Below are 24989 nucleotides of genomic sequence, written 5' to 3' on the forward strand. Positions count from 1 at the left end.
GGAAAAATATAGAGTTGGGGGCCTAATAGTTTGAAGTGTGAGGAAAAATATAGAGTTTGGGGCCTAATAGTTTAAAGTGTGAGGAAAAATGTAGAGTTTGGGGCCTAATAGTTTGAAGTGTGAGGAAAAATATAGAGTTTGGGGCCTAATAGTTTAAAGTGTGAGGAAAAATGTAGAGTTTGGGGCCTAATAGTTTAAAGTGTGAGGAAAAATATAGAGTTTGGGGCCTAATAGTTTGAAGTGTGAGGAAAAATGTAGAGTTTGGGGCCTAATAGTTTAAAGTGTGAGGAAAAATATAGAGTTTGGGGCCTAATAGTTTAAAGTGTGAGGAAAAATATAGAGTTTGGGGCCTAATAGTTTGAAGTGTGAGGAAAAATATAGAGTTTGGGGCCTAATAGTTTAAAGTGTGAGGAAAAATGTAGAGTTTGGGGCCTAATAGTTTAAAGTGTGAGGAAAAATATAGAGTTTGGGGCCTAATAGTTTGAAGTGTGAGGAAAAATGTAGAGTTTGGGGCCTAATAGTTTAAAGTGTGAGGAAAAATGTAGAGTTTGGGGCCTAATAGTTTGAAGTGTGAGGAAAAATATAGAGTTTGGGGCCTAATAGTTTGAAGTGTGAGGAAAAATGTAGAGTTTGGGGCCTAATAGTTTGAAGTGTGAGGAAAAATGTAGAGTTTGGGGCCTAATAGTTTAAAGTGTGAGGAAAAATATAGAGTTTGGGGCCTAATAGTTTAAAGTGTGAGGAAAAATGTAGAGTTTGGGGCCTAATAGTTTGAAGTGTGAGGAAAAATATAGAGTTTGGGGCCTAATAGTTTGAAGTGTGAGGAAAAATGTAGAGTTTGGGGCCTAATAGTTTAAAGTGTGAGGAAAAATGTAGAGTTTGGGGCCTAATAGTTTAAAGTGTGAGGAAAAATATAGAGTTTGGGGCCTAATAGTTTAAAGTGTGAGGAAAAATATAGAGTTTGGGGCCTAATAGTTTGAAGTGTGAGGAAAAATATAGAGTTTGGGGCCTAATAGTTTGAAGTGTGAGGAAAAATGTAGAGTTTGGGGCCTAATAGTTTAAAGTGTGAGGAAAAGTATAGAGTTTGGGGCCTAATAGTTTGAAGTGTGAGGAAAAATGTAGAGTTAGGGGCCTAATAGTTTGAAGTGTGAGGAAAAATGTAGAGTTTGGGGCCTAGTAGGTTCTATTGTGAGGCAAAATATAGAGTTTGGGGCCTAATAGTTTGAAGTGTGAGGAAAAATGTAGAGTTTGGGGCCTAATAGTTTAAAGTGTGAGGAAAAATATAGAGTTTGGGGCCTAATAGTTTAAAGTGTGAGGAAAAATGTAGAGTTTGGGGCCTAATAGTTTAAAGTGTGAGGAAAAATATAGAGTTTGGGGCCTAATAGTTTGAAGTGTGAGGAAAAATATACAGTTTGGGGCCTAATAGTTTGAATTGTGAGGAAAAATGTAGAGTTTGGGGCCTAATAGTTTGAATTGTGAGGGAAAATGTAGAGTTTGGGGCCTAATAGTTCGAAGTGTAAGGAAAAATGTAAGTTGTAATGGATTTGCAAATACAGAAATTTTTTTAAGGAAAAAGAAGTTGGCATTAATACTAAATGTCTTTTGCCCAGAAGCTGGCCGCTTGGAGTGCCTCTGGTGATGCTGTTAGAAGGTCTTCTAATTTATATTATTATTATTATTATTATTATTATTATTATTATTATTATTATTATTATTATGTTTATTTATACCCTATTCTGATTTATAGAATTATTCTTATTATTAGATTTATTTATACCTTATATTATTATTATTATTATCAACACAACGACGTTGTATGGCACAGCAAACAAGATAGACATGCTGGATTTCGTTTCGCAAAACCACAAGTCGAACACTTCCCAAGTGTCTAGGACTGTGTGATGTATTTTCTGATGATGTGTGCAGATCTCAGTAGGGTGGCCTTTTGCAGTTGGCAGATCGTGATTTTGTCAATGTCTATTGTTTCCAAATACCGGCTGAGATCTTTTGCCACGGCACCCAGTGTGCCCATCACCACCGGGACCACCTGCAGTGGTTTCTGCCAGAGTCTTTGCAGTTCCATCTTGAGGTCCTGAGAGCGGCTGAGTTTTTCCTGTTGTTTTTCGTCAATGCGACTGTCACCTGGGATGGCAACATCAATGATCCAAACCTTGTTCTTTTCCACAACTGTGATGTCTGGTGTGTTGTGTTCCAGAACTTTGTCAGTCTGGATTCAGAAGTCCCACAGTATCTTTGCGTGCTCATTTTCCAATACTTTTGCAGGTTTGTGATCCCACCAGTTCTTTGCTGCTGGGAGGTGGGACTTGAGGCATAAGTTCCAATGAATCATTTGGGCCACATAGTTGTGCCTCTGTTTGTAGTCTGTCTGTGCGATTTTCTTACAGCAGCTGAGGATATGATCAATGGTTTTGTCGGTTTCCTTGCACAGTCTGCATTTTGGGTCATCAGCTGATTTTTCAATCTTGGCCTTAATTGCATTTGTTCTGATGGCTTGCTTATTATTATTAATGTATTATTAATAATTTATAATTCATTACCAATGGCTTGTGTGGCAATATGTCTGCATAATAATAATATTTTTATCATTAATAATATTTTAATATTGTTTCACAATTCCGTATGTCCGGCGTGTGTTGCAATACATCCATATAATTATTGTATTAATATGAGCAATATATTCATATTATTTTACAATTCATCTGTTGTGTTTTGCAATATGTCATTATTATTATTATTATTTATTAATATTGATATTATTTTAAAATTCAGTACATCTGCCATGTGTTGCAGTATGTCCATGTAATAATAATAATAATAATATATTAATATGCCATTATTATTATTATTTATTAATATTAATATTATTTTAAAATTCAGTACATCTGGCATGTGTTGCAGTATGTCCATGTAATAATAATAATAATTATATATTAATATGCCATTATTATTATTATTATTTATTAATATTAATATTATTTTAAAATTCAGTACATCTGGCATGTGTTGCAGTATGTCCATGTAATAATAATAATAATAATAATAATAATAATAATAATAATAATAATAATAATATATTAATAATGTTTTACAATTCAGTACATCAGCCACGTGTTGCAATATGTCCGTACGATTATTCCAACTTCCGGGCGGGTGTCTCTTGCAGGGCGATGATGTCTTCAGGCCGGAGCCCACCCGCCTGTGCCTGCGCTTGGAGACGGAGACGGGGGTCCCAGGGGAGGCAGGCAGGCATTTTCTGTCCCCTTTCCGTGGCCGTGGACAGACGGGATCCCTTGGAAGGACCGCACGGGAGAGACCCCTCCAGAAAGAAGGTCCTGGCGCTGGCCCGGCTCCTGCTCAGCCTCCAGGTAAAGGACGTGGTCCTCGAGGTGGCTTGGCCTTCGACCTTCTCGGCCTGAATTGCAGCCTCTGTCTTGGTTTTTGTGCACGACCGTCTGGCAGGAAGGACGGGGTTGCTTTTGTGAGGAGTTGACAAAATGGAATCTAAATGTCGATATATGATATACGTAGAGGGCGAGCGAAAGTATGTCGGTGTGACGGGAGGTCGTTCCACAGTCTGTTGGGAATCGCTACCTTCTCCAGCCTCCTCTCGTCATTACTTGGCATAGGATTCCGTTTGCTCACTGGATCGTATATGGGTGTTTTGATAGGCAGCTTTCTTTCCCTTGACTCTATGTTTCTTGAGGCCATAGGTCAGATCCCGGGCCCACATCCCTCCAAATCCACTGTGCGGTGCTGCTAGCAATGTGCCTTTCTCCCATTATTATTATTATTACTACTACTACTACTACTACTATTACACTAGCCTTGCCGTGCCATAGGCCATATCTCGGATGCACGTCCCTCCGAATCCAACGGTATTGCTATCCCGCTGTTGTCTCTTCCTCCCCTTTATTATTATTATTATTTTATTATGACACAGCAAACAAGATAGACATGCTGGATTTCATATCACAAAACCACAAGTCGAACACTTCCCAAGTGTCTAGGACTGTGTGATGTATTTTCGGATGATGCTGCAGATCCCAGTTGGGTGGCCTTTTGTAGTTGGCAGATTGTGATTTTGTCAATGTCTATTGTTTCCAAATGCCGGCTGAGATCTTTTGGCATGGCACCCAGTGTGCCTATCACCACCGGGACCACCTGCACTGGTTTCTGCCAGAGTCTTTGCAGTTCAATCTTGAGGTCCTGAGAGCGGCTGAGTTTTTCCTGTTGTTTTTTGTCAATGCGACTGTCACCTGGGATGGCGACATCAATGATCCCAACCTTTTTCTTTTCCACAACTGTGATGTCTGGTGTGTTGTGTTCCAGAACTTTGTCAGTCTGGATTCGGAAGTCCCACAGTATCTTTGCGTGCTCATTTTCCAAGACTTTTGCAGGTTTGTGATCCCACCAGTTCTTTGCTGCTGGGAGGTGGTACTTGAGGCATAAGTTCCAGTGAATCATTTGGACCACATAGTTGTGCCTCTGTTTGTAGTCTGTCTGTGCAATTTTCTTACAGCAGCTGAGGATATGATCCATGGTTTTGTCGGTTTCCTTGCACAGTCTGCATTTTGGGTCATCAGCTGATTTTTCGATTTTGGCCTGAATTGCCTTTGTTCTGATGTCTTGCTCCTGGGCTGCAAGGATCAGGCCTTCTGTCTCAATCAAAGCAGGTTCTTCCCTTTGCTTTACATATTCTGCCAGGGCATGTTCTTCTTCTTTGACTGCTTGTTTTACTTGCAAGAGTCCGTGCCCGGCCACGTGTTGCTGTGGCTTATGGGAATCCTTTGTTGGCCAGATGGAATAGCAGTGAATAGCCTTGCAGTCTCAAAGCCTGGAGTAGCTGGAGTCGCACCCTCAGTCAAAGAGCCGCTTTGAAGCCTGGCTCCTTCCTTTGCAGGGGAATCCTTGTTTGGCCAGCTTGAATTGCACAGAATAGTCTTGCAGCTTCAAAGCCTGACCGCTTTCTACAGAGGGCCATCCTTCGTTGGCCAGTGTGATGTCTCATGGGCCATGTAGTCCCCTTCCAAGTACTATTGTGGCAGACGAAGAGGAAAACTTTGGTTTCCCACCGTTTCAGCCAGAATTGGAGCCCTTGCACCTGCAGGATGTTTGCCCTCCAGAAGTCAGCCAAACAAGCCTTGGGCAGAATTCTCCCCCGTTCTCTTGTAAGGATAATTATAATCGAGATAGAGGCGCTAGGGAGGCGAATCGCCGAAGCGCCAGAATCGCTGCCAGACAATTAGCTGATTAAGCCTGTTTCCCTTGGGAAATCTTAAGGAGTCATGCATCTGGACACAGTATGGGTTTCACTTCTTGTTCCCCAGGGAAAGTGTTCCTTGGCGGGAAAACAAGATCCTATATAGGTGTTTACCCGCAAGGAGATCCTTGCGGAGTCAATTCGTCAGCTTCGGGAGTGAGATCGTGTGTGGACTACGCTACTCCTGTTCCTTGTTTCCAGGACCTTGTTCTTGTTCCAATCCTGCCTTGTTCCCCGGACCTCGCCACAGACTTCGCCACGGACCCTGTTCTTGTTTCTTGCTTCTTGTTGCCTCGAATCAAGCCTTGTTTGCCAAGAATCTAGTTTGCTCTCCAGCCTTGTTGTCAAGCTCCATTGGACTAAAGGACCCTGTCATTTCCCCACACTTTGCTCGGCAAAGTGTGTGTTTCGGTTATTGGATTATAACTTTGGACTCTAATATCTCATATTGGACATTGATTTCCTGGACTATATTTGACCTTTCCTGAAAGGTCTACTTCTGAACTATATTCTTCACTTGTTTTTATTTACTTTATATATTCCTTTAATAAAGATATTAGATAGATTCTGGTCTCTGTGCATGGTTATTGGTGCTCTGCAGCCTGGGTCTTGACAGCCAGGTTGAATGGGACGGAGTAGCCTCTTGGCTTCAAAGACTGGGGGTTTCCCACTGAGGGAAAATCTTGGTTGGCCAGGTTGAATAGCACTGAATAGCCTTGCTGCTGGCAAGCCTGGCCACTTTCTACCTTGCGGAATCCTTGGTTGGCCAGGTTGAATAGCAATGAATAGTCTCGATGTGGCAGGTACAAATGCTGCAATTAGCCACCTTTAAGGGCCTTGCAGCTTCAAAGCCTGGCTGCATTTTGGCTGATGGAGTTGCTAGGACACAAAGGGGGTGGGGCCTAAAGGGGGCGGGGCCTACTTTCTGACTGGCAGTTGGGGGGAGAAAGGCTCTTCCTCATCCTCTGTAATTTGGACTATTTTTCTAGGTTTTTTTTTTAATTGAAAGACATATTTTGGATGACTATGTCTTTTGTGGCCAAATTTGGTGTGATTTGCTTCAGTGGTTTTGTTGTTTACTCCATAGTAAAACGAACATTACATTTTTATATATATAGATTACTATTATTATTACTTTAGCCTCGCTGTGCCATAGGCCAGATTTTGGGCTGTGTCCCTCCAAATCCGATGGTGTTGCTACCAATGTGCCTTCCTCCCATTACTATGATTAGTATTCTTACTTTAGCCTTGCCGGGCCATAGGCCAGATTTTGGGCTGTGCCCCTCCAAATCCGATGGTGTTGCTACCAATGTGCCTTCCTCCCATTACTATGATTAGTATTCTTACTTTAGCCTTGCCGGGCCATAGGCCAGATCTCGGGTCCACATCCCTTCTAATCCGACGGTTTTGCTATCCTGCTGTCATCTCTTTCTCCCTTTTATTATTATTATTACTATTATTACTGCTCTAGTGTTGCCATACCATAGGCAACATCTCGGGTCTGCGTCCCTCCGATTCCGACGGTGTTGCTATCCCATGTTTGTTCCTCCCATTATTACTATTATTATTATTGTTATTTGTTATTATTATTATTTGTTATCATTATTTGTTGTTATTATTATTTGTGCTGCTACTACTACTATTATTATTAATAGTATTAAGACACAGTATATTATTTGAGAACACAAAAATGCTTGACCACTCCAACAACTATCATGTCAGACTACACAGAGAAGCCATTGAAATCCACAAACAGCATGTGGACAACTTCAACAGAAAGGAGAAAACAATGATAATGAACAAAATCTGGCTCCCAGTATTAAAAAACTCCAAAATCAGAACAGTAAATAAGAAGCAACACTCTGAAAACAGAAGAATTCCAAACAGGAATCAATCAGGGGCAGCTAACGACTCTAAACAAAGGATTCCCCCAGGCCAGGATGCGAGGCTGGGCAGCCCATTCAATGCTAACAAAGGTGATGAATGATAACATTCACTCTGGCCTCCAACAGACAAGAGTTCTTCCCTCCACCCAGGAACTTCCACAGATGTATACACCTCCTTTGCTTAGTTTCTCCATACCTCACAACCTCTGAGGATGCCTGCCATAGATGTGGGTGAAACGTCAGGAGAGAATGCTTCTGGAACATGGCCATACAACCACCCTGTGATCCCGGTCATGAAAGCCTCCGACAACACAGTGTGATTACAAGGTAGGGACAAACTCAGTTTGATGAAGAAATGGAGTGAGACTGAGCTCTCTCCTTCCAACCACGTCCGGACACTTATTCCCAGCGTCATCTGATGAAGTCCTCGGTCGTAGGGAAGGTCCGGCGTCCGGGCCTTCTCTGCCAGGGATCCATTCTCCTCCGGAACCCTCCCCACATTCCGGATCCATCCCGTTGTCCTGGGCAGCGGCCGCCACGGAGATCACCGTTATTACTGGCCACTCTGAGCGTCACCTGTGACCGGACCAGTCCTGGTGTGAAAATCTCACGACTGCGCTGGGAGGCAAGGCGAAACCTCCTCCGCCAGACTGCCACGCTCTGAGCGTCACCTGTAACCAGACCAGTCCTGGTGTGAAAATCTCACGACTGCGCTGGGAGGCAAGGCGAAACCTCCTCCGCCAGACTGCCACGCTCTGAGCGTCACCTGTAACCAGACCAGTCCTGGTGTGAAAATATCACGACTGCGCTGGGAGGCAAGGCGAAACCTCCTCCGCCAGACTGCCACGCTCTGAGCGTCACCTGTAACCAGACCAGTCCTGGTGTGAAAATCTCACGACTGCGCTGGGAGGCAAGGCGAAACCTCCTCCGCCAGACTGCCACGCTCTGAGCGTCACCTGTAACCAGACCAGTCCTGGTGTGAAAATATCACGACTGCGCTGGGAGGCAAGGCGAAACCTCCTCCGCCAGACTGCCACGCTCTGAGCGTCACCTGTAACCAGACCAGTCCTGGTGTGAAAATCTCACGACTGCGCTGGGAGGCAAGGTGAAACCTCCTCCGCCAGACTGCCACGCTCTGAGCGTCACCTGTAACCAGACCAGTCCTGGTGTGAAAATCTCACGACTGCGCTGGGAGGCAAGGCGAAACCTCCTCCGCCAGACTGCCACGCTCTGAGCGTCACCTGTAACCAGACCAGTCCTGGTGTGAAAATCTCACGACTGCGCTGGGAGGCAAGGCGAAACCTCCTCCGCCAGACTGCCACGCTCTGAGCGTCACCTGTAACCAGACCAGTCCTGGTGTGAAAATATCACGACTGCGCTGGGAGGCAAGGCGAAACCTCCTCCGCCAGACTGCCACGCTCTGAGCGTCACCTGTAACCAGACCAGTCCTGGTGTGAAAATCTCACGACTGCGCTGGGAGGCAAGGCGAAACCTCCTCCGCCAGACTGCCACGCTCTGAGCGTCACCTGTAACCAGACCAGTCCTGGTGTGAAAATATCACGACTGCGCTGGGAGGCAAGGCGAAACCTCCTCCGCCAGACTGCCACGCTCTGAGCGTCACCTGTAACCAGACCAGTCCTGGTGTGAAAATCTCACGACTGCGCTGGGAGGCAAGGCGAAACCTCCTCCGCCAGACTGCCACGCTCTGAGCGTCACCTGTAACCAGACCAGTCCTGGTGTGAAAATCTCACGACTGCGCTGGGAGGCAAGGCGAAACCTCCTCCGCCAGACTGCCACGCTCTGAGCATCACCTGTAACCAGACCAGTCCTGGTGTGAAAATCTCACGACTGCGCTGGGAGGCAAGGTGAAACCTCCTCCGCCAGACTGCCACGCTCTGAGCGTCACCTGTAACCAGACCAGTCCTGGTGTGAAAATCTCACGACTGCGCTGGGAGGCAAGGCGAAACCTCCTCCGCCAGACTGCCACGCTCTGAGCGTCACCTGTAACCAGACCAGTCCTGGTGTGAGAATCTCACGACTGCACTGGGAGGCAAGGCGAAACCTCCTCCGCCAGACTGCCACGCTCTGAGCGTCACCTGTAACCAGACCAGTCCTGGTGTGAGAATCTCACGACTGCACTGGGAGGCAAGGCGAAACCTCCTCCGCCAGACTGCCACGCTCTGAGCCCCTGACGAAGAGACTTACGGCCTATTAGTACTTGACTCCACCCAATAGGTAATGTCCATGAAGCTCGTGCCCTATGGAACTACTACGCACTTGAATCCTCAAAGGTTTGCCAAGCGCTTTAATCATCAAGCGCTTTAATCCTCAAAGGTTCGCCAAGCGCTTTAATCATCAAGCGCTTTAATCCTCAAAGGAGAACAAAATAAGATAAAATAAGAGAAGCATTTGCCTCATTTTATGAAAGATTATATAAGGAAGAGAATAAAGGTCATATGGAGGAAAATTTAGATATAAGGTTAGGAGAGGAGGATAAACAAAGGAAATAAAGGAAGTGGTTAAGAAACTGAAAAATTCTAAATCCCCAGGACTGGACGGTTTCCCAGCCGAATTTTCTAAGGAATTTATAGAAATATTAGTCCCAGAAATGCAAAGATTATTCAACAATATAATGAGGGGAGAAAAAGCCCCTAATACTTGGAGGAAAGTGGAAATAAGAGTCATTGAAACCACAGAGAGACCAAAAGATACAGGTTCATATAGACCAATTAGTTTGTTAAACCAAGAATATAAAATATTCACCAAAATTTTAGCAAATAGATTGGAAAAGGTACTACCTAAAGTGATAAAAGAGGATCAATACGGATTTGTGAAAGGGAGGCAAATGGGACATCCAATGAGAAATATAATAAACATAATGGAGCACAGACAAGGAAAGAAATTAGCTTTTTAAAAATTGGATATACCGTTTATACTCGAAGATAAGCAGAGTTTTTCAGCCCTTTTTATGAGCTGAAAAAGCCTCCCCGGCTTATAATGGGGTCAAGGTCAAGGCTTGCAATATGTGATCTATTTCTCTCTTCTCCTCCCTTATCAGTGTGTTTTCTTTTGCAATATGTGATCTATCTCTCTCTTCTCCTCCCTTATCAGTGTGTTTTCTTTTGCAATATGTGATCTATTTCTCTCTTCTTCTCCCTTATCAGTATGTTTTCTTTTGCAATATGTGATCTATCTATCTCTTCTTCTCCCTTATCAGTGTGTTTTCTTTTGCAAAGCCTCCCTCGCTCTTAATCAAGGGAATGTTTAGAAAAGAGAAAGATGCCCTTGCAAGTCAGGAAGAAGATATATATATATATATATATATATATATATATATATATATTCATTAATCTTTTGAAAGCATTTCCCCCTGAAATATTTGTTAACCTCTCCTACAGATCTATAGGCATTAACCCTTTGCAAGCTTTTGCAATCTCTATGTACCTTTATATTTGTATCTATCTATATACATTAATTTTATATATGAATTTTCCCCTCATATGTTTGCAGGTCTCTGCAATAGACACGTCCAAAAAATCGTTTTGAATCGTATATCGGATTTGGATTGTTCTCGCTTTTTGATACGCATTCCCAGACATTGTCTCACAGCACAACCTGCAATGTAATTTGAACCATTGTTGGCCCATTCTCTAATTGTCTCTTAATGTTTCGTTAATTCCCCCCCCCCCCAATTTGATTTCCAGTGTCCTTCTTGCTTACAAATACAGCAAGGGGATTTCTAGTTTTCAAAGTATCTTTGCACTCATGTTGTTTTTAACAATTGTTTTTACTGTTATTGATGATGTTTTTATTGGGATAATTGTTTTATTGTTGTGTCATTGATATTTGATTGTTTTATCGGGCAAGGCCCCATGTAAGCCGCCCCGGAGATGGGGCGGGGTATAAAAATTATTATTATTATTATTATTATTATTATTATTATTATTATTACTCCTTGCCAGGGCATTGCTTGGTGTGGTGGTCACTGGTCCATTTCTAATTGAAGGCATTGGGTTGAGGCTTGTGGGATCACATAGCCAGAGACACCATTGATTTCCAGTATCCTTCTTGCTTACAAATATAGCAAGGGGATTTCTAGTTTTCAAAGTATCTTTGCACAACTTGCAAGGGCATTGCTTGGCGTGGTGGTCACTGGTCCATTTAATAATAATAATAATAATAATAATAATAATAATAATAATAATAATAATAATTTTATTTTTATACCCCACCCATCTCCCCGAAGGGACTCGGGGCGGCTTACATGGGGCCTAGCCCGATAAGACAATCAATAGCAATAGCACGACTATAAAACAATTATACCAGTAAAACATCAATAGCAATAAAACAATCGTTAAAATCAGCAAAAAGGCATTGGGTTGAGGCTTGTGGGATCACATAGCCAGAGACACCATTGATTTCCAGTCATTCTTGCTTACAAATATAGCAAGGGAATTTCTAGTTTTCAAAGAATCTTTGCACTCCTTTCCAGGGCATTGCTTGGTCCATTTCTAATTGAAGGCATTGGGTTGAGGCTTGTGGGGTTACATAGCCAGAGACACCATTGATTTCCAGTGTCCTTCTTGCTTACAAATATAGCAAGGGGATTTCTAGTTTTCAAAGTATCTTTGCACAACTTGCAAGGGCATTGCAAATTTGATGAGGATAGCTCAAGAAATGAGGGCGGGAGAGCCCTGTAAAAGTGTCCCCCCCCCCCGGGTTCCTTTTTTGGGGCGATTGCGCATGTGCGTCTGTCATTTTAAAAACATTTAGAATCATTACGAATTTTCGGAAATATCCTAAATTTTTGGGTGAAAAAATCGTAAATACTTTCTATATCGAAGCGCCAGCGCCCCCTACTTTAGCAACGAGAATGGAAACATTTTTTTCATGATCGGACATGCCTACTCTGCAAATCCTTTATACATATAGATTTATGTGCCTATGTATCTGTAGCCATACATATATTTTTATATATGAATTTACCCTCATATGTTTGCAAGTCTCTGCAAATTCTATATAGATATAATCTATATATATAAAAGAGTGATGGCATCATGGCAATTCACAAAACAACAAAAGTACAGGCCCTCCAACCTCAAAATTTGACAACACAACCCATCATCCACGCCTCAAGGTTGCTACAACAAAAAGAAAAGAAAAATAAAGTCCTAATTAGAGGGAGAGCAATAATTGTTTTTATCCATTTGCTGCCAGTTTAGAGGGCTAATCTCTGCCCACTTGGTTGCCTAGCAACCAAGGGACAGCCAGGTTTCAGTTAGGGGACAGGCAGATTTAGGCCTCACTTAGACTTCTTCCACAGATTATCTAATTTGCACTGGATTATATGGCAGTGTAGACTCAAGGCCCTTCCACACAGCTATATAACCCATTTATAATCTTATATTATCTGCTTTGCACTGGATTATCTTGACTCCACACTACCATATAATCCACTTCAGTGTGCATTTTATACAGCTGTGAAGAAGGGGCCTCATATAATCCAGTTCTAAGCAGATAATTTAAGATTATCAATATACAGTACTCACTTATCCAACGTAAACAGGCCGGCAGGATAAGTGAATATGTTGGATAATAAGAAGGGATTCAGGAAAAGCCAATTAAACATCAAATTAGGTAATCGTTATACAAATTAAGCACCAAAACATCATCTTATACAACAAATTTGACAGAAAAAGTAGTTCCATGAGCAGTAATGCTATGTAGTATTTACAGTAGAGTCTCACTTATCCAACACTCGCTTATCCAACGTTCTGGATTATCCAATGCATTTTTGTAGTCAATGCTTTCAATATATCGTGATATTTTGGTGCTAAATTCATAAATACAGTAATTACTATATAGCATTACTGTGTACTGAACTACTTTTTCTGACAAATTTGTTGTCTAGCATGATGTAAAATCATAACTTAATTTGATGTTTAATAGGGTTATCCTTAATTCATCATTATCCAACATATTCGCTTATCCAACGTTCTGCCGGCCCGTTTATGTTGGATAAAAGTGAGACTCTACTGTACTGTATTTACAAATTTACCACTAAAATATCACAATGAATTTAAAACACTGACTACAAAAACATTGATTATGAAAAGGCAGACTGCGTTGGATAATCCAGAACATTGTATAAGCGAATGTTGGATAAGTCAGATTCTTCTTTAATATGAAATAATTACTGGGATAGAATAATGCAGAACAATATAATCTCTAAAACCAGGACAGTAAATAAACAGGGGAATTCCACACAGGAAACAATCAGGGCCAGCTAACACCTCCCAACAAAGTATTCCCATCATCAAAGTCTGGAAAATCCTCTGTTTTCTCAGGGCCACAGACAGTAGAAGCACATAAAATATCGCAAACAACATCACTCTGAAAACAAGGGTATTCCAGACAGGAAACAATCAGGGCCAGCTAACACCTCCCAACAAAGTATTCCCATCATCAAAGTCCGGAAAATCCTCTGTTTTCTCAGGGCCACAGACAGTAGAAGCACATAAAATATCGCAAACAACACCACTCTGAAAACAAGGGAAATCCAGACAGGAAACAATCAGGGCCAGCTAACACCTCCCAACAAAAAATTCACTCAGGGAGGAAACAGCCAGGCTTTAAAGCTGCAAGGCCATTACATCCTAATCATTTTTCCTAATTGCAGCATTCATACTTGCCTCCAACAAACAAAAAAAACCAATCAGAAATATTGTATATTCACAACCTTTAGGAAATAATATCCCCTGATGGCACAGCGTGTTAAAGCGCTGAGCTGCTGAACTTCTGGACCGAAAGGCCACAGGTTTGAATTGGGGGAGCGGAGAGAGCCCCCACTGTTAGCCCCAGCTTCTGCCAACCCAGAAGTTCAAAAACATGCAAATGTGAGTGCATCAATAGGTACTGCTCCGGCGGGAAGGTAACACCGCTCCATGCAGTCATCCCACATGACCTTGGAGGAGTCTACGGACAACGCCGGCTCTTGGGCTTAGAAATGGAGATGAGCACCAACCCCCAGAGTCAGACATGACTGGACTTAATGTCTGGGGAAAACCTTTACCCTTGACCTTAACTACCACCAATTCCTCAATACTTTATTTCCCAGACCACCAGACTTCGCCACAGCAACGTGTGGCCGGGCACAGCTAGTTATCTATATAAAAAGAGATGTCTGGATAGATATGAATATCTATCCAGACCTACCTATATATAGCACTTGCAAATATTACAAGGGGAAAGGAACACACAAATATATATAGACATGTCTAGATAGATATGAATATATATATATATATATATATAGCTTTCAAGTATTGTAGGGCAAATGCATACACACATACACACAGAGAGAGGGGGGATTTGCAAACGTTTCAGGGGGAAATGCATATGTGAAATTAGTATCTATAATTATAGATCTATATCTAGCTCTGCATTGTTTATATAAGCATTGAATGTTTGCCTGTTACTATGTTGGAACCCAGCCTGAGTCCCCATGGGGAGATAGGGTGGGATCCAAATGAAGTTTTAATTATTATTATTATTATTATTATTATTATTATTATTATTATTATTATTAGGTTATTGTTGATACCATATTGTTTTTGTTGCCCCACCTTTTCAACTTATAGAGCTAGTTTATTGTTTTTCTTTGAAATACGGTAAATATTCAAAAACATTTAACCTACTGATGCCTGGATTAATGAAATTTTATTGGTATCTATTTTTATTTTGAAATTTACCCGTAGCTGCTGCATTTCCCACCCTCGGCTTATACTCAAGTCAATAAGTTATCCCAGTTTTTTGTGGTAAAATTAGGTGCCTCGGCTTATATTCGGGTCAGCTTATACTCAAGTATATACGGTATATAAAGCATTCGACACAATAAACCATGAATGTCTATGGGAAACAATGATTAAATTCGTAATAGGAAATCCATGTATAAATGTCATCAGAGAACTCTATAGGGAACGTGAGGCTGTGCTTTGAGTCAATGAGGGCTTGTCAAAGGAGTTTCCCATCCAAAGAGGAGTCAGGCAAGGCTATGGCCACATCTATTTAGAATGGGCATTGAGATCTTGGCAGACAGAACAAGGAACAGCGTCAGGATAGAAGGCTTTCAGTTTGATGGCGGGGAACTCAAACTGAATCTTTATGCTGATGACATTAAGATAATTTTATCCTAATTTAACGGATTTTGAAAAAATACAGGATTGGGGGTAAATATAAAGAAATCAAAAATTATGTATTTTAATGTAAACAAAAAGAAAAAAAGAGAAATAGATAATATAACAGAAATAGGTACAGTAGAGTCTCACTAATCCAAGCCCCGCTTGTCCAAGCCTCTGGATAATCCAAGCCATTTTTGTAGTCAATGTTTCCAATATATCATGGTATTTTGGTGCTAAATTCGTAAATACAGTAATTACAACATAACATTACTGCGTATTGAACTACTTTTTCTGTCAAATTTGTTGTATAACATGAAGTTTTGGTGCTTAATTTGTAAAATCATAACCTAATTTGATGTTTAATAGGCTTTTCCTTGATCAGTCCTTATAATCCAAGATATTCGCTTATCCAAGCTTCTGCCGGCCCGTTTAGCTTGGATTAGTGAGACTCTACTGTATGGGTAAGAAGAAATTAAAATATTTGGGAGTGACTATACATAAGAATATATATTTATTTATTATTTAAACTTATATGCCGCCACTCCCCTAGGGCTCGGGGCGGCTTACAAGAAAGGCTAAAATCTAACAATTTAAAAACATCTTTAAAATATCTTTTTTAAAAAATCTTATGTTTATGGGAAAGATGGCGGAGATTAATTACAAACAGACATGGAAGAAAATTTCTAACAATATGAAAAATGGGGAAAACAAAAAACTGAGCACCTTAGGGAAAATAAAAGCAACTAAAATGTTCCTGATACCTAAATGATTATATTTATTCCAAGTTCTTCCATTGGAAATTAAACAAGGACCATTTAATATTTGGAATAGGACTATCAAGAAATGGATCTTAGGAGAAAAGAAATCTAGACTACCAAATAAAATATACTTTACACACCAAGACGAATTGGGGTGGGGAATCCCAAATGTAGAACTAGACTATGAAGCGTTCCAGATAAAACCATTATTTGAAAATATGAGAGAGAAAAGAGATCAATGGTTTAAGACAGAGGAAGGAGTTCATAAGAGAGAGGCTCGCTTTGGAATTTTTACAAGGAACTTGGAAACAAGCATTAAAAGAACAAGAGGCCCCAGAAAATTATCATTAAAAATTTGGAAAAAATGTAAATGTAAATGGATGTCAGGAACATCCAAATGGACCCCAGTTGAAAGCCCAGAGACATTCGGGGCTTCAGAAGAGCCCTCAAAACATGGCCGTGTGCTCAGGCTTTCCATGAATATTCGTTTGTTTGTTTATTTACAACATTTCTACCCCGCCCTTCTCACCCGAGGGGACTCAGGGCGGGTTACAACAACCGGCAAAATTCAATGCCAAACAGATCAATAAAACAGCAACACATTTAAAACCATTAACAACTATTCCTAAAATACAACAAATACATTAGTCAGCTAAAACATATAGTGACTTAAAACCACTTTTCCACGGAACCATTGGACCTAAACCTAAGTTCAGACCATGTCAATATCTTGCTTATTCATGCAATGCTTGCGCACAAAGCCATGTCTCCACGTTCTTCCTGAAGCCCAGGAGAGTCGGGGCCTGCCGGGTGTCACTGGGGAGGGAGTCCCACAGCCGAGTGGGGAGCCACCACCGAGAAGGAAGGCCCCGTCTCTCGTCCCCACCAGCCGCGCCTGGGAAGCCGGTGGGACCGAGAGCAGGGCCTCTCCAGACGATCTCAGTGTTCTTGGTGGTTCAGAGGAGGAGATACGTTCGGACAGGTAAGTTGGACCAGAACCGTTTAGGGCTTTGTAGGTCAAAACCAGCACTTGGAATTGGGCTCCATCGCATAGCGGCAGCCAGTGCAGCTGGCTTAGCGGGGGGGGGGGGGGGGTGCGCTCCCTGTAAGCCGGCCCAGTTATTAATCAGGATGTACTAGTTGGAGCTTCCGGGCCGTCTTCAAAGGCAGCCCCACGTAGAGAGCGTTGCAGTAGTCCAGACGGGATGTGACCAGAGCGTGGACCACCGTGGCCAAGTCAGACCTCCCAAGGAACGGGCGCAGCTGGCGCACCAGTTTTGGTTGTGCGAAGGCTCCCCTGGCCACCGCCGAGACCCAAGGCTCCAGGCCCAGCGATGAGTCCAGGAGAAGAACCCCTAGACTGCGAACCTGCGTCTTCAGGGGGAGTGCGGCCCCGTCCAGCACAGGCTGTAACCCTATTCCCTGTTCGGCCTTCCAACTGACCAGGAGGACCTCTGTCTTGTCTGGATTCAGTTTCAATTTGTTCGCCCTCATCCAGTCCGACACAGTGGCCAGACACCGGATCAGGACCCGAACAGCCTCCTGAGTGACAGGTGGGAAGGAGTGACAGAGCTGGACATCATCTGCAGGATAAAAGCCTCATGACTTGAAGGTTGGGTTGCTGACCACCCGGGGAGAGTGCGGATGAGCTCCCTCTCTCAGCTCCAGCTCCATGCGGGGACATGAGAGAAGGCTCCCACAAGGATGGTAAAACATCAAAAACATCCAGCCGTCCCCTGGGCAACGTACTTGCAGACAGCCAATTCTCTCACTCCAGAAGCAACTCTGGTTGCTCCTGACACGAAAAAAAATAAATCTGTGTGCAGATGACACTGGACCCCGAAACTCCGGATGATCTCTCCCAGCGGCTTCATGTCTATGTTGAACAACATGGGGGACAGTACCGACCCCTGCAGGACCCCACAAGACAACGGTTGTGGGGCCGAGCAGGAGTCCCACAGTGACACCATCTGGAACGACCCTCCAGGAAGGACCGGAGCCGCTGCAGAACACGACCCCCGAGACCCATCCCGCGAGGCACCCCAGGAGGAGACCATGGTCAACGGTATCAAAGGCCGCGGAGAGGTCCAGCAGAACCAGCAGGGACACCCTCCCCTGTCCAGTTCCCGGCCAAGATCATCGACTCAGGCGACCAAGGCTGTCTCGGTACCATGTCCCGGCCTGAAGCCAGACTGCGCTGGATCTAGAAAATCCGTGTCAACCAAGAATGCCTGGAGTTGTGCGGCCACCACACCTTCCACGACCTTGCCCAAAAAGGGGAGATGGGAAGTAGGCCGAAAGTTCTCCAACTGAGTGGGGTCCAGTGATGGCTTCTTCAACAGTGGTTTGATCACAGCCAGTTTGAGGCTCGCTGGAAATATGCCTTCCCGAAGGGAGGGAGGTACTTATTGTGCCAAATTGCTATGTGTGTGTGTGTAAAGAAATCCTTGCAAAGTTGTTTGCAAGAGATCTCTACAAAAGAGCTCAGCTTTGCAGAGGCAAAGCCACGCCTCAAACAATGTATCTGTTTGCTGGCAGATGGCTGATTTTGTCAGTTGGGAATCTGGCCTTCCAGAGAGAGCACAGAAAAGACATGCTCTCTAGCTACGGTCAAGTAGCAGTTTGAATATGCTATGCTGGATATATTGAATGCTGATTGATTAGTTCTTGATCTTATGCAACTACATGGACATTGTACGATTGCAGAACTGTTTTATATTTCAACTCAACAAGCAAGAGTAAAGTTCCTTTGTTCTTTCAATTCCTCTGCCTGGTGTGAGTTTCTTTGCACATGGTGTTAACTGGACGCTGCTGGTTCTGCTATATTCACTCCCTAACAGTACTCACCACCACCGTCACCCACTCGGCCAACCCCCCTCTGGCTTCTCTCACCAGCCGGGATGGGCAGGGGTCTCGGATGCACGTGGTCGCCCTCACCTCTCCGAGCCCCTTGGTCACATCCGGGGAAGGCTGAAAGCGCCATTCGCCTAGAATGGGGAATAAACGGGAAAGACGACATGGACTGATTTGTGGCTAAAGCATGAGGGGTTTTTTGGACGAGTGGACTTAACTATATGTTTTAAATTTTTATACTGAGTGGAATAGTTCTCAATTGATTTATTGTACTGTTGTGATTCCAACTATGTGTTGGCACTGAATTGTTGCCATTGCTGTAAGCCGCCCTGAGTCCCTCTGGGAAATGAATAAATTTCTTCTTCTTCTTCTTCTTCTTCTTCTTCTTCTTCTTCTTCTTCTTCTTCTTCTTCTTCTTCTTCTTCCTAGAAACACCATGAAGCGACTGGTGCATTACCAGTGCTGCACATGGAGCGAAGGGGTGGAGCTCCCACCAATCCAGCCAACGACCACCTACCACAGGGTCAGCAGCCGCCCGCTGGAGCGCCCGTCCCCGCTGCCGCCGCCTGTCCCTGCCCACCACCACCACCCCGTGGCACCGGCCGGGCCTCGTCGTGCACGCTGGGAGCCGGCCGCCCACCGTGCCGACGAGGCCCGCGCCAGGAAGACCGGCCTGGCGTTCCAAAAATTAGAGGAGGCTGCCTGGCGTATTTATAGAGACCACCACGAGCGGCAGTGGGCGGCGATGAAGGAAGGCCGGTGCGACGTGGTGGCTCTGCGCGAGGCCCAGCGGACGGCCCTCGTCGCCCTCTTCCGACGCTTCCTCTTCTTTGAGTTGCCAAGGCTCAAGGTGCACTCCCGGCGGGCCCGTGACGCCCAGGAGCGGCTCTTGGCCCTCCTGGAAGCTGAGGTCCGCCGGGGGTGCCCTTGGAGGAAGATCAGCTTATTAATCCAACGGGCCGAAGAAGAGGAGGCGGCGGAGGAGGGCGGCGAGGAGGGCGAGGCGGCGGAGGAGGAGGTGCAGCAACACCCGCCCTCGCCTCCCCGCCTCGCCACCGTCCGCCTGTCACCACCCTGCCAGCCTCGGCCACCACCTCCCCGGCCTTCCTTCACCGCCGCCCAAGCTCGCCGCCGCAGCCTCCTCGGACGCCAGGCCAGGGCCACCGTGGGCAGGGACCCACACCAAGGCGGCGGCAGTGGCAGCGGACAAGGCCTCCAGCTGGCGGTCATCGGGAAGGCCCTTCTGAAGAGGTAGGACCACCCCCCCCCCCCAGAGACCCCTCCCCATATTGGTATTATTACATTTATTATTGAGAACGATAGGATTCTATTATCATTCTGGATCGTGATCACAACAACAACAATAATAGGCTGGACTGGATGGCCCATGCGGTCTCTGAGAACGATAGGATTCTATTATTATCATTATTGATCGTGATCACAACAACAACAATAATAGGCTGGACTGGATGGCCCATGCGGTCTCTGAGAACGATAGGATTCTATTATTATCATTATTGATCGTGATCACAACAACAACAACAACAGGCTGGACTGGATGGCCCATGCGGTCTCTGAGAACGATAGGATTCTATTATTATCATTATGGATCGTGATCATAACAACAACAACAACAGGCTGGACTGGATGGCCCATGCGGTCTCTGAGAACGATAGGATTCTATTATTATCATTATTGATCGTGATCACAACAACAACAATAATAGGCTGGACTGGATGGCCCATGCGGTCTCTGAGAACGATAGGGTTCTATTATTATCATTATTGATCGTGATCACAACAACAACAATAATAGGCTGGACTGGATGTCCCCTAGAGGTCTCTTCCAACTCTGGGATTCTAATAGTAATAATACTGTATATACTCGAGTATAAGCCTAGTTTTTCAGCCCTTTTTTAGGACAAAAAAAAGCCCCTCTTGTCTTAACTCGAGTGAGGGTCCTGGCTGGCTTATACTTGAGTACATTTATTATATTTCTCTATTTTTATTGGTATTATTACATTTAATATTTTTCTCTATTATTGTTGCTACTATTACATTTATTTTACTCTATTTTTATTATTAGTAATACGTTTATTATTTCACTCTGATATTATTATTACATTCATCATTTTACTCTATTATTATTAAAAGGATACATAAGGGCATTTACATGGAAGAAGATGAGAATAATGACTTGATCAGAGTTGGACAGTCTTATCTTAAATTAGAGTTTTATGTAAATATTCAGAAACATTTAACCTACCGATGCCTTGATTCATGTAATTTTATTGGTTTCTATTTTTATTTCTGAAATTTACCACTCTCGGCTTATACTGGAGTCAAGGTTTTCCCAGTTTTCTTGTGGTAAAATTAGGCGCCTCGGCTTATATTCGGGTTGGCTTATACTTGAGTATATACGGTAATAATAACAACAAGAGATTGTGCTATTGAATCTTGACCGCAGTCGTGAGGATCCTGCCTGGCAAGGAATGCTACCAATTCATTCAGTTCCCAGATTAGAATTAACTCACCAAAGGCAGTTCGATCATTAAATCCTCGTATCGCATAAGCCATTATTATTAATATCAACATCATCATCATCATCATCATCATTATTATTATTATTATTATTTTCCTGGATGAAGTCTACTAGTACTACTATTATTATTATTGATATTATTATGAGCATTGTATTATGAGTAATATTGATGATAATAATAGGTTGGACTGGATGTCCCTTGTGGGTCTCTTCCAACTAACTCTAGGGTGTTGTTGTTGTTGTTGTTGTTGTTCTCGTCCCCTCTTACAGGCCGTGAGCCCCCCGCCCAGCTCCAACGGCGAGGGTCCGGAGGGGAGGCCGGGGGTCGGGCCGGATCTTGGGGCGGACACAAGGGGTTGGTGGCGCGCCCCTCTCCACATCTGCTGCCGGGGCCCCTGAAGAACGTGGTGCCGCTCCACCTGCTGAGCACCACCACCAGACCCAGACGCAGGCCGCCGGCCAGGCCAGACCCCCACCAAGATGGCCGCCCCCACCCCTCCGGTGAGCCCAGACCCCCCTCTCCTTCCAGGGTCACCTCGGGAGGCCTGCTTCCTTGGCCGCCTCGTGGAGGAGAGTGCACACTCGACTGACGGGCGCTGTGTTGTGTCTCCCGTGTGCCCTTGCAGCCACAACCTGGTGCAGACGTGCTGGCAGGACAACCCCACGGTGCGCCCCTCCCTCCCCGAGGACCTCCACCCCACTTCCCGTGAGGCCTCCTTCCTGGACAGCGAGGAGGAGAACAAGCCGCCGGAGACGGAGGAGGACAAGCTGGACTCTGGGAACACGGAGAGCCTCCTCCCGCTGGACCCGGCCTCCGACATGCAGCGGGACGAGACCCTGGGCCTGGAAGAGACGGAACTCTGGGGAGACCCTCCCGGGCGCCCTGGCACGTGGACGGACAGAAGGACAACGGGCGCCTCTCCCTTCGGGCTGAGGGTCTGGCTTTGGCCTCCATTGTCGCTGTCCTTCCCGTCAGAACCGGCTTCTTGGCCTCAGACCTCGGTGGAGGTGGATGCGTGTCCGTGGGGAAGGGGAGAGCGCCGCCTCTCGACTCGCCTCCCTCGGTGGGCCTGGAAGAGAGGGAACTCTGGGGAGCACACCCCTGGCGCCCTGGCACGTGGACGGACAGACAGACGGGGCAGGAAGCACAACGGGCGCCCCCTCCTCTCCGTGCCCCGCTCCGGCCCTCCCTCGCCGTCCGTCCGTCCACAGGGACCTGGCAGAGGAAGACGTCACCGTCCCCATCGGAGGTAACTTGGAATTATTACTATTGATAATAATAATAATGACAAATAGAATAGGAAGAGACCCTTCTGCCATCATGTAGGAAAAGCACTGTGAAAGCCCTCCTGACAGACGGCCACCTAGGTTCTGCTTAATGATAAATAATAATAATAATAGTAGTAATAAACAATAATATTATTTTAATCATATTACTATAAGTAGTATATGATATATTCTTATTAATAATAGTAATAATAACTCTAATATCCTAGGCCCTGATATTCAGAGGCGAATCTCAGAGACTTAATGTGCATGCATTCTGTGTTGTTATGTAAATAATAATAAGTAGTAATAATAAATATACTATTATTGTTATTAATCATATTAATATAATTAATATATGATATTCATAGTTGCATTAATATTAACAATTATATTAAAATTTTGTAATTATGTTATAATATTAATAGTTCCAATAATAATAATAATAATAAAATAACTCTAATATCCTAGGCCCTTGGGAAGAGCCCCATATTCCGTTTTCCTCGCTCAGACTCCGGCATGACGAGGGACGTCTGTGGGACGGACTCCGAGCGCAAGGGAGGGAAAGGCCTGCTGCCCGTCCGGTGGGAGAGAGAGAGGGGGGGGGGCTCTTCACGGCCTCCTCGGACCTCTGGTGAGTCACAGAACACACAAGGAAAGCTTGCATGCCAACTGCGACTGTACATCATAAGCCAGATCTCACACTGAGGCCTTCTCACACTGAGGGCTGTCTCACACTGAGGCCTTCTCACACTGAGGCCTACTCAAACTGAGGGCTCTCTCACACTGAGGCCTTCTCACACTGAGGGATGTCTCACACTGAGGCCTTCTCACACTGAGGCCTACTCACACTGAGGCCCTCTCATACTGAGGCCTTCTCATACTGAGGGCTTTCTTATACTGAGGCCTTCTCGCACTGAGGCCTTCTCACACCAAGGCCTACTCAAACTGAGGCCTACTTCACACTGAGGCCTACTCAAACTGAGGGCTTTCTCACACTGAGGCCTTCTCACACTGAGGGCTGTCTCACACTGAGGCCTTCTCACACTGAGGCCCTCTCATACTGAGGCCTTCTCATACTGAGGGCTTTCTCATACTGAGGCCTTCTCACACTGAGGCCTTCTCACACTGAGGCCTACTCTCACTAAGGCCTACTCACACTGAATGCTCTCTCACACTGAGGGCTCTCTCACACTGAGGCCTTCTCACACTGAGGCCTTCTCACACTGAGGCCTGCTTCTCTTGAACTACAGCTTTGGCTGAGCCATTTCCCCCATTTCAACCCTTTCAGTGCTTGACTCACATTGTTGTCACGAGAGATTCCTGGTTAATTCCTGGCCATGTTGGGGGGCAGGAATGGGGAGGGCCAGGTTGGGGGAGGCCTGGGGGGCGGAGGAGGCGGAAGGCGCTTGCGGAGACTCCGTGGCCGCCTCGTGGAGGAGAGCGCACGCTCCATGCCGGGAGGGCCGACTGACGGGCGCTGTGTTGTGTCTCCCGTGTGCCCTTGCAGCCACAACCTCGTGCAGACGTGCTGGCAGGACAACCCTACAGTGCGCCCCTCCCTCCCTCCCTCCCTCCCCGAGGACCTCCACCCCACTTCCCGTGAGGCCTCCTTCCTGGACAGCGAGGAGGAGAACAAGCCGCCGGAGACGGAGGAGGACGAGCTGGACTCTGGGAACACGGAGAGCCTCCTCCCGCTGGACCCGGCCTCCGACACGCAGCGGGACGAGACCCTGGGCCTGGAAGAGACGGAACTCTGGGGAGACCCTCCCGGGCGCCCTGGCACGTGGACGGACGGGGCAAGAAGGACAACGGGCGCCTCTCCCTTCAGGCGAAGGAAGGGTCTGGCTTCGGCCCCGCCTTGGTCCTCGTCCTTCCCGTCAGAACCGGAGGTGGTGGCGTCATGACCTCGGTGGAGGTGGATGTGTGTACGTGTGGAAGGGGAGAGCGCCTTCCACCCCTTCCCTTCCCGAGCGGGCCCTCACGCTGCATCCGGCACAGACTCTTCCCTCTCTCTCTCTCTCTCTCTCTCTCGTCTTTGTCTCCCTCTGATCTGAGCCATCGTCTTTTCCTCCATGAGCTCAACCGTGTGAGGTTTCTTGTTTTCTCGATGGAAAAACTCAGTCCGAAATGGTCCCGATGGGGAACGAGAGAAGGAACATGGCCTCCCCAACGGTTCCTCGGTCTCCCCTTCATGGGATTTCAGTCGGAGAAGGGACAGGAAGGC

General features: G+C 45.3%; 2 protein-coding genes across 3 annotated transcripts in view; one reads left to right on the forward strand and one right to left on the reverse strand.

Moving 5' to 3' along the window:
- Positions 1–22463, reverse strand: part of LOC134293260 (uncharacterized) — a 33325-nt gene extending 10862 nt beyond the window's left edge. The window contains exon 1 of the mRNA XM_062960345.1: positions 22032–22463. The gene's annotated coding sequence lies outside the window, so the exon portion shown is untranslated. The remainder of the gene's footprint in view (positions 1–22031) is intronic.
- Positions 1–24333, forward strand: LOC103282105 (uncharacterized). 2 transcript variants are annotated; one of them, XM_062960344.1, is made up of 5 exons: positions 1–1648; positions 3182–3383; positions 19385–20206; positions 21767–21997; positions 24273–24333. In XM_062960344.1, the coding sequence occupies exons 3-4, from the start codon at positions 19392–19394 to the stop codon at positions 21771–21773; spliced, it is 822 nt and encodes a 273-aa protein (XP_062816414.1). In that variant the 5' UTR covers positions 1–1648; positions 3182–3383; positions 19385–19391; the 3' UTR covers positions 21774–21997; positions 24273–24333. The 2 variants fall into 2 exon arrangements, with proteins under 2 accessions (XP_062816414.1, XP_062816413.1); XM_062960343.1 differs by lacking the exon at positions 24273–24333 and adding an exon at positions 22123–22258.
- The last annotated feature ends 656 nt before the right edge of the window (positions 24334–24989 follow it).

The sequence above is a fragment of the Anolis carolinensis genome, unplaced genomic scaffold (genome assembly GCF_035594765.1).
Source record: "Anolis carolinensis isolate JA03-04 unplaced genomic scaffold, rAnoCar3.1.pri scaffold_7, whole genome shotgun sequence".
NCBI classification, from domain to species: domain Eukaryota; kingdom Metazoa; phylum Chordata; class Lepidosauria; order Squamata; family Dactyloidae; genus Anolis; species Anolis carolinensis.